Source organism: Mobula birostris, chromosome 13, assembly GCF_030028105.1.
Source record: "Mobula birostris isolate sMobBir1 chromosome 13, sMobBir1.hap1, whole genome shotgun sequence".
NCBI classification, from domain to species: Eukaryota; Metazoa; Chordata; class Chondrichthyes; order Myliobatiformes; family Myliobatidae; genus Mobula; species Mobula birostris.
This window is the reverse complement of record NC_092382.1, coordinates 102,480,900-102,498,029: the sequence shown is the minus strand read 5'-3', so window position 1 is coordinate 102,498,029 and position 17,130 is coordinate 102,480,900. Positions and strand designations below refer to the sequence as shown.

The 17,130-nt window shown below is 50.4% G+C and overlaps 2 protein-coding genes across 2 annotated transcripts; both read right to left on the bottom strand.

Annotated features, from left to right (window-relative positions):
- Positions 1–3,447: 3,447 nt before the first annotated feature.
- LOC140208135 (killer cell lectin-like receptor subfamily B member 1B allele B) lies at positions 3,448–6,627 on the bottom strand. Its single transcript, XM_072276618.1, has 4 exons — positions 6,531–6,627; positions 5,761–5,903; positions 4,892–4,956; positions 3,448–3,840 (listed from the first exon to the last, which is right to left on the bottom strand). Exons 1-4 carry the CDS (start codon positions 6,625–6,627, stop codon positions 3,651–3,653), a joined length of 495 nt encoding a protein of 164 aa, XP_072132719.1. The 3' UTR covers positions 3,448–3,650.
- A 202-nt stretch (positions 6,628–6,829) lies between these two features.
- LOC140208134 (uncharacterized) lies at positions 6,830–13,325 on the bottom strand. Its single transcript, XM_072276617.1, has 5 exons — positions 13,242–13,325; positions 12,687–12,758; positions 10,912–11,031; positions 8,135–8,251; positions 6,830–7,098 (listed from the first exon to the last, which is right to left on the bottom strand). The coding sequence occupies exons 1-5, from the start codon at positions 13,306–13,308 to the stop codon at positions 6,830–6,832; spliced, it is 645 nt and encodes a 214-aa protein (XP_072132718.1). The 5' UTR covers positions 13,309–13,325.
- Between the last annotated feature and the right edge of the window lie 3,805 nt (positions 13,326–17,130).

The window sequence follows — 17,130 nt, the reverse complement described above, 5'->3', positions numbered from 1 at the left end:
TCAATGTCGCCAAAACAAAGAAGCTGTTTGTGGACATAGAACACAGAACATAGAATAGTACAGCACAAAACAGGCCCTTCGGCCCACAATGTTGTGGCGGCCCTCAAGCCCTGCCTCCCATATAAGCCCCCACCTTAAATTCCTCCATATACCTGTCTAGTTGTCTCTTAAACTTCACCAGTGTATCTGCCTCCACCACTGACTCAGGCAGTGCATTCCACGCACCAACCACTCTCTGAGTAAAAAACCTTCCTCTAATATCCCCCTTGAACTTCGCACCCCTTACCTTAAAGCCATGTCCTCTTGTATTGAGCAGTGGTGCCCTGGGGAAGAGGCGCTGGCTATCCACTCTATCTATTCCTCTTATTATCTTGTACACCTCTATCATGTCTCCTCTCATCCTCTTTCTCGCCAAAGAGTAAAGCCCTAGCTCCCTTAATTTCTGATCATAATGCATACTTTCTAAACCAGGCAGCCTTCCGTCTGTGGTGGGAAAGCTGTTGGAAAAGATTCTTAAAGATAGGATCTATAAGCATTTAGAGAATCATTGTCTGATCAGGGACAGTCAGCATGGCTTTGTGAAGGGCAGATCGTGTCTAACAAGCCTGATAGAGTTCTTTGAGGAGGTGACCATGCATGTAGATGAGGGTAGTGCAGTGGATGTGATCTATATGGATTTTAGTAAGGCATTTGACAAGGTTCCACACGGTAGGCTTATTCAGAAAGTTAAAAGGCATGGGATCCAGGGAAGTTTGGCCAGGTGGATTCAGAATTGGCTTGCCTGCAGAAGGCAGAGGGTGGTGGTGGAGGGAGTACATTCAGATTGGAGGATTGTGACTAATGGTGTCCCACAAGGATCTGTTCTGGGACCTCTACTTTTCGTGATTTTTATCAATGACCTGGATGTGGGGGCAGAAGGGTGGGTTGGCAATTTTGGACACGACACAAAACTTGGTGGTTTGTAGATAGTGTAGACGATTGTCAAAGATTGCAGAGAGACAGCGATAGGATGCAGAAGTGGGCTGAAAAGTGGCAGATGGAATTCAAACGGGAGAAGAGTGAGGTGGTACACTTTGGAAGGGCAAACTCCAAGGCAGAGTACAGAGTAAATAGCAAAAGCAAAGGTGCTGACCACTAGAGGAATGGAGTCAAGCTGAGCTCAATTGACGTCATTACATCTGCTGTTGAGAGGGTGAGCAACCTTTAGATCTTCGGCATAAAAATCACCGAGGATCTTATGTGGTCTATACCTACCGGCTCTGTGATGAAAAAGTCACAACGGCCCCTCTTTCACCTCAGAGTTTGACGAAGTTTGGTATGAGCTCCCCAAACCTTAAAACTTTCTACCCCGGTAGAATTGAGAGCATCCTGACTGTCTACATATTTGCCTCGCATGGGAATTGTAATTTCCTCAATCGCAGGTAGCTAAATGCAATGTTAGCATTCATGTTAAGTGCACTAGAATATAAAATCACGGATGTAAAGTTAATGGTTTATAAAGCACTGGCGAGGCCTCCCGGAGGACTGTGAACGTCTCTGGGTCCTGTATCTAATCTGGCCAGATGTGCCTGCACTGGGAAGTGTTGAAAGGAAGTTCATGGGAATTATTCCGGGATTGTAACGCTTATCAAATCAGGAAAGTTTGATGGCTGTATCTCAGAAGAACATGGGGCGGTGGGGATGGGGGCTTCGATAAAATAGACGTGGAGAGCAGTTTGCGTGTGGTGGCAGAGTCTATGGCCAGTGTGTTAACATGGAATAGAGGGCCATCATTTTATAACCGAGATTCGGAGCAATTTATTTTACCTGAATGGGGTGTATCGATGGAATTTGTTGCCACAATCGGCTGTGAATGTTAAGGCATGAAATTTATGGCAGAGATTGAGAGATTCCTTATTAGTCAGGTCATAAAGGGATACATGGAGACAGCAGGATATTGGGGCTGAGAGAGAAATAGATCGACCATGATGAAATGGCGGAGCAGACCCAATGGGCCAAGTAGCTTAATTCAGCCTCTCCATCCTATGATCGCATTTCACGTTCCTGTCTTGCTGTGTGTCAGCATCTCGGAGGATCTACAGTGGGCATGCAAACACGAAGAAAACATTTTTTTTTTTTTATCTGCGGCATCCAGGGTTCGGAATCTCCAGTTCCGGGAGTGTGGTTAGCTGTCACTTTCCCCTAAAGGCTCTTACTGCCAATTATTGCCTGTCAGTAGTTAAAGGGGCCATGCTGTAGGGGATCCATTTCTGGTTCTACAGATTGTGATATAATCTTCGGATTTCCTTACTGCCGGTTTGTTTATTTCAAGTCTGAGTCTGAGTGCATTCCAGACATACTCTACGCCTGTTCACCACCAGCCATAGCTCTCTCGTTTCAGAAAGTGTTGCAAATTCAGGAGTCTGAGAAGATTTGCCCTTTCATTGAAGACTAGGACATGTCTACAGATGAACGTTGGGAGCATGCTGACTTGTAGCATCGCCGCCTGGAGTGGAGGTTGCAAGGGGCAGGGCCACAGGAGGCTGCAGAGGGATGTAGATCACCCGGCGTCAAAGGCCCCACCTTCCCCAGCATCGAGGAGATCTTCATCAGTGAGGCCCCTCACCCCGGGACAAGGTCCCTGCTCAAAACTACCATCGGGAAAGAGGTACAGAAGCCTGAACACTCAGCGATTCAGAAACACCTTCTTCCCTTCCACTACCACATTTTTGACCTCCTGTGCACCAACATCGACATTTTAAGGTTTTTATTATCTTTGTTTTTTTGTAATTCACATTAATTTTACATCTTTTCGCTGTACCGATGCTGCGAAAGAACGCATTCCAGGCTGCATAAGTATCAGATAATAAAACAAATAGCGATTCCGTTGGAAAACATCCGATACGTGTGGAGAGGACACCCGGCAGGCTGGTCTTCACCAGTCAGGGCACTGAGTACAGGAGTCGGGAGATGACGTTGCAGTGCGACGACACGTCGGCAAGGCCGCTGTGCTTTATGGGAAATGCCATTGAACTGGATAGCGTGTACAGGAAGTTCTGCGGGGATATTGCCAGACCTCGAGGGACTGAGTTGTGGAGAGAGTGAGGGGAGTCTGGGACTTTATTCCCTGGAGCGTATTTGTAAATTTACAGAGTTCGATAAACAAAAGAGAGGCACAGACACAGGGAATAGGCATAGTCTTTTACCCAGGGTTGGGTTATCGAGGACCGGACAGCACAGGCTTGAGCTGAGAGTGGGTGGAAAGGAGAACGAGAGAGAGTGATAAGGGAGACGGATGGTTCACAGAGAACGGGGAGGGAAGTCAGAGAGAGGGGTAGAGAGGCAACAGAACGGGGGATAGAGTTGAAAGTTGTGGACAGAGCGAGCAGAGGAAGAGCGGGCTGAGAAAGGGCGAAGACATAAGAGGAGGTGAAGGGGTAGAGAGAAAGTTAGATGGAGCGGAAAAAAATGGGAAGGAGGAAATGGCGAGAAAGAAGGTGATACACAGAGAGAGAGGTTTGTCGGTGTGTGGTGGGGAGAATATTGTTACGACAAGAGGAGGGGATGGAGTAGGAGGGAGAGGCAGAGAGGGTTTGGAGGAAAATTTGAAAGTATCCAGGAGTGAGAGTGAAGGAGAGAGAAGGAGGAGAAACTGGGGTTAGTCATTTGATTCATGTCGTCTCCACTGGCTGTTGACAGAGATCGTGGAACATTTCAGGAATCTCCGGGAGCAAAGGTGCCGCCTTCTCGCAGATGAAACGCCGATCATGTTTGCAAGGGTCTTTCCCTGCGTACGAGTCGCAGTCTTTGCAGTTGGACGTTCCAGAGGACTGCTTGTACAGGAGACCCCAGGCAACATTCCTGTCCAAGAGGGTTAAACAATTTAAACAGAGACAAAGCAGCTCCAGCAGAGAACCGGAGCCGAGACCGTCCACAAGCTAATCCCATAACATCGCTCTCTCCTAACAGCCTGAGTCAGTCCGCAGACTTATCTCACTTACCTACTCTCTCTCCACAGCCCCGTGACAGTACCCAGACAGATACCACGATCCCAATGTCTCCTGACAATCTTGTGTCAGTCCCCAAACTAATTGTTCTGACCCAATGATACCCTACAGCCACGCGTCTCCCCAAACGAATCCCACAGAACCGCTTCCTCACCACAGTCGTCTGTCAGTCCCCATACCAATCGAACAGGCCCACCCTCTCTTTTCAGATCTGTTTCAGTCCCCGAACAAACCCCACTGTCTCACTGTCCCACTGTCTCCCCACAGACTTTTGGCTGTCCCGAAACGAATTCCTCTGGTCGACACTCTTCCTTCGGCCCTGTGTCAGTCCCAGATTAATCGTGTTGCCCCTCCCTCGACCCAAAGCTTCCTGTCAGTCTTCGACCATATCCCACTACACCGGGCTCTCACCGTCGCCTCTGGTCCGCCTGCAGACTTATACCACAGGCACCCTCTCTCGCCCTCCGTCCGTCAGTTCGCAAACTAATCCTATTAACCCACTCTGTGTCCACCGCCCCGTATCGGTCTCCAAACTACTCCAGCTGTCCTACTCTCGCCCCTCAGATCTTTGTCATTCATCAAACAAATCCCGCTGTTGCTCCTTCTCCTCACAGTCCGGCGACTATCTCCAAAATAATTCCACTTCACCGCGCTCTCCTCACCGACATGCGTCAGTACCGATAAAATCCCTGTGTGCTCAACACTCTGCACTGCCCCCTGGCGGTTTCCGAAATATTCCCACTGGGCTGTCTTTCCCCGACAGACACATGTCGGCCTCAAAATGCTTCCATTGTAGCACACTCTCCCGACAACCACGTACAGTCTCATCACAAACTAATCCCATTCTCTCCCGTCACGACTAAGTCAACGCGAACTCTCACCCCACAGATCAGTCCATATCTCACCCGCCTTCGCATTTTCCAATCCAGTATGCGCGGTTTCGGGACACAAGTTTGTCGGATACAAATCTCTGGGAAATTAAATTTATTTGATTAATGCCAAGAATCGAAAGGTATCTACAAAGCTTCTCTCTGCTGATTACAACACGAATCTGTGATGGGACGGTGTGGAGGGAGCTTCACTCTGTGTCTGACCCCGGGAGTGTGTGATGGGCGGTGTGGAGGGAGATTCACTCTGTGTCTGACCCCGAGAGTTAGTGATGGGACGGTGTGGAGGGAGATTCACTCTATATCTGAACCCGGGACTGTGTGATAGAACGGTGTCGAGGTAGCTTCACTCTGTGTCTGACCACGGGAGTGTGTGCTGGGACTGTGCAGAGGCAGATTCAGTCCGTGACTGACCCCGGAAGTGTATGATGCGACGGTGTGGAGGGATCTTAACTCTGTGTCTGACACAGGAGGTGTGTGATTGGACGGTTTGAGAGAGATTCGCTCTGTGTCTGACCCCGGGAGTGTGGGATGAGACGGTGTGAAGGGAGATTCACTCTGTGTCTGACCTCGGAAGTGTGTGATGGGACTGCGTGGAGTGATCTTAACTCTGTGTCTGACACAGGACGTGTGTGGTTGTACGGTTTGAGAGAGATTTGCTCTGTGTCTGACTCCGGGAGTGTGTTCTGGGACGGTGTGGAGGTAACTTCGCACTGTGTCTGACCCCGGGAGTGTGATATGGGACGGTGGGGAGGCAGCTTCACTCTGTGCCTGACTCCGGGAGTGTGTGCAAGGAGTGTATTGTGGGTGTACACGCTCTGTCTGACCCCGGGGTTTTTTGATGATTCCTGTGTTACTGTGGGATATTCTCGTGGTTTGACACATACCGCTTCATCCCTTGAAATGATTTCCAGAAGCCTTGAATCACGGTTTGAGCATTCCCGCACCGCTGAGTAGAAAGATGTCCCAAAGGTGGACACATAATAACACCGGTCTTTGTTTGAGATCCAGTCCTCGGAACACGTTTGCTCTGGAAATCAGGAACAAAGACGAGTGAGAAACTGCGCGAATCTCCCTTCGCAAATTCCCATCACACACACCGGGGGTGACACACAGAGGGAATTTCCTTCCACGCGGTCTCATCACGTACACCTGAGATCAGGCACAGAGAGAATCTCCCCCCGCACAATCTCATCACACTTTACCAGGGTCAGACACACTGTGACGTCCATCCACACCATCCATCACACACTACCTGGGTCAGAAACAGAGTGAATTTCGTACCACACTCTCTAATCGCACACACCCGGGGAGAGACACAGAATGAAATTCGCTCCACAACATCCTATCACAGATTTATAGGGTCAGGCATGGAGTGAAGTTCCCTCAGCATCGTCCATCTCCGATCAGTCACAGATTGATCTACCTCTGCCCCCTCCACTGATACACTCATAGAGTCAGACACAAAGTGAAGCTTGCTCCACACCGTCCCATCACAGACTCGGGGTGTCAGACGCAAAGTGATGCTCCCTCCACACCGTGCCATCACAGACTCGCGGTGTCAGACGCAGAATGATGCTCCCTCCACACCGTCCCATCACAGACTCGCGGTGTCAGACACAGAATGATGCTCGCTCCACACCGTCCCATCACAGACCCCAGGGATCAAACACGGAGTGAAGCTCACTCCACAGCACCTCATCACACAGCCTCTGCGTCAGACCCAGAGTGAAGTTCCCTCCGCCCTCTGCCATCACACAGCAATGGGGTCAGACACAGAGAGATGATCACTCAGATGTGTGAAATCAGACACATTCACCGGAAGGCACAGTGTCCTACCTAGTCACTCACGGATTCAGACAGTGACTGACATTCTTATCCCCCCACACGCTCCCGGGGTCAGAAACATAGTGAAGCTCCCACCACACCCTCCTTTCCCAGCGCACTCTCCCGTGGTCAGACGTGGAGAGATGCTTCACCTCTGCTGCTCGTCAGAAATTGGCAAATTTCATCCTTCGTCCATTTGAAAGTTCTGAGCTTCGTTTCGAAGACGGAGAGGTTGTTTTTGAGGACGGAAAGATTCCGGAGACAGTCGTAGTTGGTGAGATTCAGCTCATGGACTTGTTGTCGATATTGGGTCTGTGTCCTGTTCATCTCCGAATACTGTTCCCAAAGCAGCTGGTATTTTTTGTCGGAGGTGATCTGAGACTGACGAATCTGTGATACTGAGAGAGATGGTGAAGGATGTTTTGCGTTTATAGTGACAGGTGAGACAGCGTCACGGTGCTGGGCGGTTCTCGGTAATCGGTGTGTTAGTGTCACCTTGTGGTGCGATAAGATTCATATTGAGGAGCGTGTCGGTGTCACGGTGCGCTGCGATGCGGTGGACGTTGAGAAGCGTGCAGTTGTCACGGTGACGAGAGTTACGGTGAGAGGCGTGCTTTTGTTACGGTACAGATCTTTCCTGTGGACTGGTGAGAGGCCTGTCAGTGTCAGGAGAGAGCGGCGTGTTGATGACAAGGGGACGGGTGTGTTGGTGTCACAGTGAGGGGCAACTCTGCCACAGTGAGGTGCCTGTCTGTGTCAAGCTGACGGGCATATCAGTGTCCCGCGAGGTTTTGGTTGGCGTTACGATGGGGGTTCCGTCAGTATCACGATGATGACTGATTCTGTGACACAGTGAGAGATAGGTCACAGTTCCGGTGAGGGACGTGTCTTCGTCACTATGATAGGTGGTTCTGTATCTCCGTGAGAGGTGTGCCGAGTCACTGTGAGGTTTACCTGGATGTCATGGTGAGGGATTTGTCGGAATCACAGTGAGGGGTCTCTCGGTATAACGGTGAGTGGAGTGTCTGTGCCATCGTGTTTGGTGCGCTGGTGTCACAGATGAAGGTGTCGCCGCTAGGAGCGTAACAGTAACACGGCCAGGGGCATGTCGATGTTACAGTGAGGGGTACACTGCTGCCACGTCTGTGTGACTGTGAGGGTCGTGTCCGTGTCACGGTTAGGAGCACTTGTGTGTCGTGTACAAAGGTCTGTCGGTGCTATGGTGAGAGGGTGGTTAGTGCTATGGTGAATGGCGAGTCGGTGTGAGAATGAAACTTGATTGTGTAACAGTACATGTTGTGTCATTGTCACGGTTCGGGGGATTGTCCGTGTCAGGTCGAGGGGCGTGTGTTATCACGGTGAGGTTTTACGCAAACTTTTCATTCCCCTCTGTTTGTTTATGTTCTGACTCCATACGGAGCCCGTTCGACTCACCAAATATCGAGAGCCCGGCAACTATCGCGATGAGAGCCAACGTAACTAGGCAGATTAGGCAGATCTTACAGTGTGATCTGTTTCCGTCGTTCTCTTCCGGCTCCTGTTGATGCGGACCTGTAGCGAGACCATTCAGCGTGCGTGTGAATGCAGCTGTGACCCTCAGAGGGACTCCCGAGCACCCACCGTCCACGATATCTCCTTTTCCCACGATGACGCCCTCCCTATCGCAATCTCATCTACTTTCTAGCCGTCTTCGCTGAGAGTCTCAAATCCTACACTTGGCAAATGCTGACTAATGTCTGACTGTCTTTGTTTCTCTTTCTTAGCTGATCTATGAAGTTTGAATCGTGGTGAACTGCATTTGGGCGTTTGACCAGGTCCCTCAGGGAAGGTTTATCCAGAAGATCATGATACAGGGGATCCACGGGAATTGGCTGTCTGGTTTCAGAGTTTATCATTTTTTCACAGTTGTGTTATTGTTTGCCAGCTTTGTTCTTGTTTACACGTGGGATACATGACGGACTTGTGCGGATGAACATGTTGTGGGCGGAACGGTATTGTTGAGATGAGCAAACACATTACAGTCCCAGCGAGCCGGGTTGAATTCCCGCTGCCGGCTGAAATGTGTTTGCGCCTTATCCCCGTGACTCAGCGGAATCTTCCGAGTGCCCCGGTTTGCTCCCACAGTCCAAAGACGTACCAGTAGGGACGTTGACAGGTAAATTGCCCCGACATTAGGCTAGGATTAATCTGGGGAATTGCCCGGCAGCGCGGCTTGAAGTGCTGGAAGACCCGATTCCACACTGTTTACTTAATACATATGTAAATCTTAGTACAATTTGAAAACACTGAATCTCAAGGTTGTATATGATGCATAGAACCGACTTCAAAGAAACTGGAGATGAGTGGGTTGGTAAAATTGCAGATGACATAAAGATTGGTTGTGTGGTGGATAGTGTGGAAGATCGCCGATACATTCAGTGGGTTTGGATCCGTTAAAGATCTGAGTCAAAAATGGCAGATGGAGTTTATCCCGGGTTAGTGTGAGGATTTGCGCTCTGGAAAGTCAGATATAAAAGGACAGGACACCTGTAACGGCAAGGCGCTTAACTGTGCATTCGAAAGAGATTTGGGCTTTATTACACAGGTCAATGGGGTGTTACAGAGTTGACGACAGACGGGCCTTTTATATAAATCTTCTGATGGGAGCTTCATTCACAGGAGTGCCATGTATGGGATTCACGGTGAATGGGCCATTTGGGTTCGAAATTGACTTGCCCACCGAACAGAGTGGGCGGCGGTCGCAGGTTGGCCGCCCGTGACTGGTTGTGTTCCGCACGGATCGGTGCCGCCTGTGGCAAAGACTTGGACGGAAGCTTCGTGTTCAACACGGCTTTGTGCGTTTAGGACATGCTGCCTCGCAGATACCGTAAAGTATTTGCACACACAGAACACAGACTGACCAGCACAGCCCCTCGGCCCACAAAGTTGTCCCCGATACATGAATTCCTCATCAAATGAATAACCATCCTCATCTCTTTTGCCTACACAATCTCCATATCTCTCCGTTTCCTTCACATTCATCGGCTTACCTAAATATCTCGTGAAACTCCCTGCTGTGTCTGTCTCTAACCCTACCCCGGGAAGCGCAAATCCAGGCACCACTCTCTGTGTCCAAACAACAGCCTCTTTACACCTCGATTCAAACCTCACCCATTCACTTCGGTTGCATGCACTCTGGGATTTGATATTTCAGCCCCAGGGAAAAAAAAAGATACGGTTTGTCTGTCTATCTCTTTTTCTGATAATCTAACAAAACTCTATCAGATCTCCTCTCGTCATCCTCAGAGCCGGTGAAGACAACTCAATTCTCTACATCCTCTCAGCACAGCTTGTGCCCTCTCATCCAGGCAGCATCCTGGTGAACCACTTCTGCAGCCTCTCCAAAGCCTCGGCTCCTTTCTGTAATGGCGCGACCAGCAATGAACAGGAGGCAAAGTGTGGGGATAAAACGTGTCTTTCCTGGTTGGCTGCCGCTGACTTGAGGTGTTCCACAGGGTTTCTGTGCTGTGACCGATTCTTTCTATTTTATGTCAAAGACTTGGATGATTGAATTAATGCGCTGTGTGGAGATTGGTGGAGGAGAGTTAGCTTTGAGGAAGGAAGGAGGCCGTAGAAGGACAGGAGTCACAGGTGGACAGGGCGGTGAAGAAGGTGTTTGGCACGCTGGCGTTCACCAGTCAGGACACTGAGTACCGGAGTTGGGAGGTTACTTTGCAGTTGAAAAGATATCGGCGAGCCGGAATCGGAGCTGAGTGTTTAGCTTTGTTCGCCCTGCTGTAGGAAAAATACCACTCCGCTGGAAAGAGTGCAGAGGGAGACTTGCGGAGATGTTCGGGGACTCAAGGGACTGAGTTATGAGATGTCATGGCGTGCTAGAGTTTATACATTGGAGTGTACGACTCAACTTACAGAGGGACTTTCTTCCTGGGATTGTACAGTTGACCTTACACAGGACAGGTGTATAACACCATGTGGGCCTTAGACAGGGTGAATGCGCATATCAAGGAGAACCGCGGACGAGAGTGCACAGGCAGAAAGTGAGAGAAGAAAAGAATTAATTGGGTGCCCTTGTGACAAAATTTTCTGCCCAAATGGCGGTTCGTATGTGGAAAGGGATGCAAGAAATGTGGCTGAAGGAGAGAAATGTTAAGTACGTAAAAATACACACACTTCTGCATATGACGTAATACGTCATAATTGTGAATTCTGACCTGTTTGGGCATTGGTTGTCTGCTTGCGGGGTCCTGCGGCAATGGGAGGGGCCTCGTCCTCATCGATGACGGGCTCGTCTTTCGGACAGTTCACCTCTGCGTAGGTGCAGCTCAGACCAGCTGGGGCGTCGAGCGAGGGAGGATGAGAGAGAAGGGAAGAGAAAGAGGAGTGAGGACAGAGGCAGCGAGTAGAGAGGCGAAGAGAGAGCAGGGAGAGGGTATGTTAAGTGAAGCGGAAAAGAATGAGAGGCAGAGAGAAAGAAGTTGAGGGAACGGGTGAAAACGGGGGAGAGAGAGGATGAGAGATGGATGGAAAAGAGGAGACAATGATGAACGATAGGTGCAATGGACGAGGGAGTGAGTGAATGGGGAGAGAGAATGGGTAAGGGAGACGGAAAGAGTGGCAGAGGGAGAGAGCGGAGGGGAGAGGAAGAGGGGCGAGAGAAAGCAAAGAGAGCGGAGGGAGATAGGAGACAGATGGAAGGAGAACATTGGGAGTGCGCGGGGGTAAGAGACAGAAGAACAGAGAGAATGTGTGAGAGGAGAAGGAAGAGGAGGGAAAGCATGACCAAGAGAGAAAAAGGGGAAGGGATCAACAAAGAGATGAGGTTGCGGAGCGGGAGATAAGCGGAAAATAGGGAGTAGGGGAGAGAACAGGGAGAGAGTGAAGGATGGAGAAACGGGGCAAATTGCGGGAGGTCAGAGAATGAGCACAGAATGAGGGAATGAGTGCGAAGGAGAGAGCGAGAGTGAGGAAGGGAGAATGGGGGAGTGTGATAGAGGGGCCAATAAGGAGAGTGGGGCAAGTGAGGGAAGGGAGAGTGGTTGAAATTGGGGAAAAGGGGGAGTGGGTGGGAGAGGGGCGGGAGAGAAGAGAGGGGCGAGGGTAGAGGGGAGGGAGAGAGAGAGAGGGATGGGGAGAGATAGAGGGGTGTTTATACACGAGCGAGTTTAGAGAAAGTGGGCAAAGAAGGGGAATGGAGAGAAGGGGTAGTGGGAGAAAGTGGTAGAAAGGATGGAGAGGTTGAGTGGGGAGGGGAGAGGGGAGTGAAAGAGGTGTGAGGAGCAGAGGACACAGGAGAGGGGGGAAGGGAGGAGAAGAAGGGAGGGAGAGAGGGTCGAGAAGAAGAGAAGGAGTGAGACAGGGTGATCAGAGGAGAGAGAAATATGTTAGAAATTTGGGAGTATGGTTCAAATTCTACAAAGCCGGTTGCTCTCCGCCTCTTCCATGCCGCCCCCTCAGCACCCCTCTAATGGTGTTCCCTACATACCCACCCCTCTCACAGAGGTCCGTCCTTTCCTCACCGACTGCTCCAACGGCGCTCCTTCTGCTTCTTGCCCCACACAGCTCCCCGTCCTCAATGTCCCTTTATCCTCACCGATGATTCACACGGCAATCCCTCCTCACCCAATTCCATGGCACACCCACCACTCCACGCCTCCCAGAGCACCCCTCCTTTCCGACGCCTTCCACAGCACTGCCCCATTCCCGATCCCACAACGCTCCGTCCACACATCTCCTCGCAGACCGCACCGTCCCCACCAAACACAGTTCCATGTTGCCATGGTGCTGAATACCCACCGTACCTCTCAGAGCGCACCCTCCACACCGACACTCCCACAGATCTCCCACATCATGGCCAAAGCCACCGGTTCCCTCCTTCTTATTCTACAGCAGCTTATCATTAGGGTCAACTGTGCGCATGCGCTGAGATCTCTCGACAGGAGTGGACACGTTACCTAAACACAGTCAATTCAACAAAAATGATACTGACCTCCATCTCTCCGGACCCGAGGAGCGGAGAGGGCCGTGACGTTAAGTTCCACGTACGATACATCAGGTTCAGCTGGGTACACAACAGTAAGGGTGAGAATCAGGTTGAAGATCCCTCTGCACCGTCGTATGATACACTCCCGGGTTCAGACACAGAGTAAAACTCCCTCCACAACTTCACATGACATACTCCCGGGTTCTGACACAGAGTGAAGCTCCCTCCACACCGTCCCATAACAGCCTCCTGGGGCAGGCACAGAGTGAAACTCCCTCCACACAGTCCAATCACATATTTCCTAGAGAGAAACACAGTGAATCTCTCTCCACACTGTCCCTTCACCGATTCCCGAGTCAGTCACTGAGTAAATCTCCCTTCACAGCGACTCGTCATAAGCTCCTGGTGTCAGGCACCAAGTAAAGCGCCCTCAGCACTGACCGACCAACCCTCCTCCCCGGTGTCAGGCACAGTGTGTCGCTCCGTACACGCTGTCCCATCTCATATTTCCAGGGTGTCAGACACAGTGTTCAGCTCTCTCCCTCTCTCCGCACCACTCACCTCTCGAAGGAGATTGTGAGTCCGCTCCTGTGAAACGTATGTTCGCGTAGGTCTCGCTCTCATCCATCCTATCGAGTTCTTGAGCTCCTGAAAGATATGGGAGAGTGATTGAGTGTGTGTGTGGGATGAAAGTGGTTGGGGCAGGGTAGTGTGAAATAGAGGGAGAGGAGAGATATGGAGAGTACTGGACACAGGACACAAACCCAACCCACTCTCTCTCTTCCTCGTCCTCTGTCTTCTCTGTCTTCCCTTCCTTATCGCACAGCAGTCTCTCTCTCTCTCTCTCTCTCTCTCTCTCTCTCTCTCTCCTCTCTCCTTCCTCAGTTTTCTCCCATTCCCACTCTCTTTCCTTCCACATCTCCCACTACACTTACCGCTTCCGACTTGACGAAGGTGGGGAAGGCGTTGGGTGTTATTTTTGCCTCGGGGCACCCATCCCTCTCTCACATTCTCCAGTCCAATTCCCCACCCTCGCCCCTCGTTCACTCCGACTCTCTTCTTCCTGTTTCTGTCCCTTCTTTCCACATCCTCTTTCGCTTCTCCTTCCCCTCCCCCACACCTTTCCTCTTTCCCTCTGCACTACTCGTCCCGCCGTGTGCCCTTCCCCCACCCCCTCCCTCACTCCCACCCTCACCCCCACCCGCTCCTTTTCATCCTCTCGCCATTCCACCCATCCCCACCACCTCCCTACCTGCAGCCGTTCCTGAAGTCTTGAATTGTGTGTCTGCTTCTAAGATTGTGTGTGTGTGTGTGTTTCTCAGAGCCGTTATGATGCAGAGGAAAGAGGAAGGAAGCGGAGGCGTGGAGAGGGCGGGGACCGGGTGGTGAGATTGCACATAGGAAAGGAATCACATGGTAGGTTTATCCACACAAAACTGTGGACAGGCTCGGAAATCCTAGGGAGCTATGGCTTTACTCTTTGGAGAGAAGGAGGATGAGAGGAGACATGATAGAGGTGTACAAGATAATAAGAGGAATTGATAGAGTGGATAGCCAGCGCCTCTTCCCCAGGGCACCACTGCTCAATACAAGAGGACATGGCTTTAAGGTAAGGGGTGGGAAGTTCAAGGGGGATATTAGAGGAAGGTTTTTTACTCAGAGAGTGGTTGGTGCGTGGAATGCACTGCCTGAGTCAGTGGTGGAGGCAGATACACTAGTGAAGTTTAAGAGACTACTAGACAGGTATATGGAAGAATTTAAGGTGGGGCTTATACGGGAGGCAGGGTTTGAGGGTCGGTACTGCATTGTTGGCAGAAGGGCCTGTTCTGCGCGGTACTATTCTATGTTTTGTTCTATGCTCAGAACCGAGAGACCGGTATCCGATATAAAGGGAGTAAACCCCTATCGTTCTCAGAAATCCCGATGAACACAGAGAGGGTGAATTGTAGAGGAGGGGCTTGGGTTGGTGCCAGAGATCTGGAGGTCTGCTGGGGATGGAGTGGTCCACGTAAACAGGGAGTAGCTTCGGGGAGTTTGGGGATGAGGAAGATCGGTACAGTCGAGTAAGGAGGTGAAGGATTTAATAGGTGTTTAGGGAAAGGAGGGGGTGATGGAGACGGGGGAGTACTCCGAGGTAGAAAGGGGTAGTCGGTGACAGAGAGTCGGTGTAAGGGATAATGGAGGAGCCGGATACTCCAGAGGTGTCAGGAGCGCATGGAGCTGGTCAGTGGTGAGGGATGAGAGATCTTCTGCGCTCTCTGTTTCGGGGCACAAGATTAGAACACTCTTCAGTTGGGTGAACGCTCTCCAGGTGTCGGGCCCCGATGATGTACCTGGAGTAGGCCCTGCAGACCTGTGTCGACAAACAGACCGGATTGCCCGAGCTTCTTCCTCAGTCTCTCACTTCTGCATTGGAAGCATCCCATCCGCTTCAAAAGGGCGACGATCATACCAGTGTTCAGGGAGGGCGGGTTGAGCTGCTTCGGCGACTATGGAGTGTAAAATAACGCGTTAGTGTTTATTGGTTGGAACATAGAAATCTGCAGTACATTGCCTGCCCTTCGGCCCACAACGTTGTGCCGTCCAAGTAACCTTCTCCAGAAGCTGCCAAGAATTTCCCTATTACATAGCCCTCTATTTTACTGAGCTCCATGGACTATCCAAGAGTCTTTAAAAGACCCGTTTGTATCGGCCTCCACCACCGTCGCTGGCAGTGTGTTCCCCGCACTCACCATTCCCTGTGTGAAAACCTTGCCCCCGACATCTCCTGTGTACCTACTTCCAAGCACCTTAAAACTGTGTCTTCCCGTGTTAGCCATTCCAGTCCTGGGGATAAAAGCTTCTGACTATCCACACGACCAATGCCTCTCATCATCTGATACACCTCTATCAGGTCACCTCTCATTCTCCGTCGCTCTCAGGAGAAAAGGCCAAGTTCATTCAAATTATTCTCATAAGCCTTGTTCCCCAATCCAGGCAACCTCATTGTAAATATGCTCTGCTCCCTCTCTATAGTATACACATACTTCCTGTACTGAGGTGACCTGAAATGAACACACTATTCCAAGTGCGGTCTGACCAAGTTCTTATATAGGTTTAGCATTACCTCCCACGGTTGATGAAGGCCAATACACCATACGCCTTCTTAACACGGACCCAAAGATCTCCAAGATCCTCCACACTGCAAGGATTCGCTGATAATATTAAGTTATGTCTTCAGATTTGACCTGCCGAAATGAACCACTTCACACTGATACGGGTCGAACTGCTTTCGCCAGCTGTCAGCCCAGTTCTGCATCCTATCGATGTCGCGCAGTAACCTCTGACAGCCCTCCACACTATCCACAACACCCGCAACTTTTGTGACATTAACAAATAGACTAAGCCACCTTCCACCTTTCACAACGAGGAGGGGTCCCAGAACAGATCCCTCTGTTATACAGCAGGTCACTGGCCTCCATGCAGGATGACCATGACCCGCTGCAATGTGTCTATCTCCACATTAGGTCTACTACTGTTGTCATCTCACTTGCTCTCCTCTGGGCCCGGGACCATCTGGACAATAGCAGAACTTACGTCAGGCTGCGGTTACCTGGCAACAGCTCAGCGTTCAGCACAATCGTTCCCTCAGTTCGAATCAGCAAACTGCAGATCCTGGGCTGGTGCATCTCCCTCTGCAACAGCACGTTTGTCTTCCTCATCCGGGAAACCACGATCAGTGTAGATCGGTGATGACATTCCCGATCTACAGGTAGTGTTGCGTTAGCAGAGAGGCTGCAGAGGGTCTTGTACTGGAAGAGGAAATACAGTGCAGGGAAGTGTATGGTCATGCAATTTGCTGGAAGAAATAAAAGTGCAGACTATTTTCCAAATCGAGAGAAAATATAATAATAACCGGGGCAACAGGATTTGGGAGTCTTGGTGCAGGATTCCCTCAAGATTAATTTACAGGTGGTGTCGGTGGTGAGGAATAGAAATGCAATGTTCGCATTCATTTCCAGATCGCCAGAATATAAGAGTAAAACTTTAAATTGTAGGCTTCTCACAACACTGGAGAGGTCTCATTTGTAGTATTATGAGCCATTTTGGCCCCGTAATATAAAAAAAAAAAGACGGAGTTGCTGACCTCGGAGATTATACGAACAGAAGACCTATGCGATGAAATTAACCATTCAGCCCATCAAAACTGCTTTGCCATTGCATTCAAGGCTGATGCCGGATTCCACCCAACCTCATACACCTGCCTTCTCGCCGTATCATTTGATTCCCTGACAAAGCAGAAAACTGTCAAATTTCGCCTAAATGTACCCACGGGCTTGGCCTCCATCATGGTTTGTGGCAGAGAATTCCGCATATTCGTTTCGCTCTGGCAACAAAAATCTCCTCTTTGCTTCTAATCGAAAAGCTCGCCAGGCGATTCTAAGGCTGTGCCCTCTAGTTCTGGATATCC

Excerpts from the sequence above, each read along its gene's own strand:
- LOC140208135 (XM_072276618.1), bottom strand. The coding sequence starts at position 6,627 with ATGGCAGAGGGCGGAGGGAACTTCACTCTGGGTCTGACGCAGAGGCTG. Across the intron at positions 5,904-6,530 it reads CTCCGTGTTTGATCCCTGGG|AGCAAACGTGTTCCGAGGAC; the intron begins GTCTGTGATGGG and ends CCTGATTTCCAG. Across the intron at positions 4,957-5,760 it reads TCATTTCAAGGGATGAAGCG|AGATTTGTATCCGACAAACT; the intron begins GTATGTGTCAAA and ends TTAATTTCCCAG.
- LOC140208134 (XM_072276617.1), bottom strand. The coding sequence starts at position 13,308 with ATGGATGAGAGCGAGACCTACGCGAACATACGTTTCACAGGAGCGGAC. Across the intron at positions 11,032-12,686 it reads TCGGGTCCGGAGAGATGGAG|CTGGTCTGAGCTGCACCTAC; the intron begins GTCAGTATCATT and ends TCGACGCCCCAG. Across the intron at positions 8,252-10,911 it reads GACAACCAATGCCCAAACAG|GTCCGCATCAACAGGAGCCG; the intron begins GTCAGAATTCAC and ends GTCTCGCTACAG.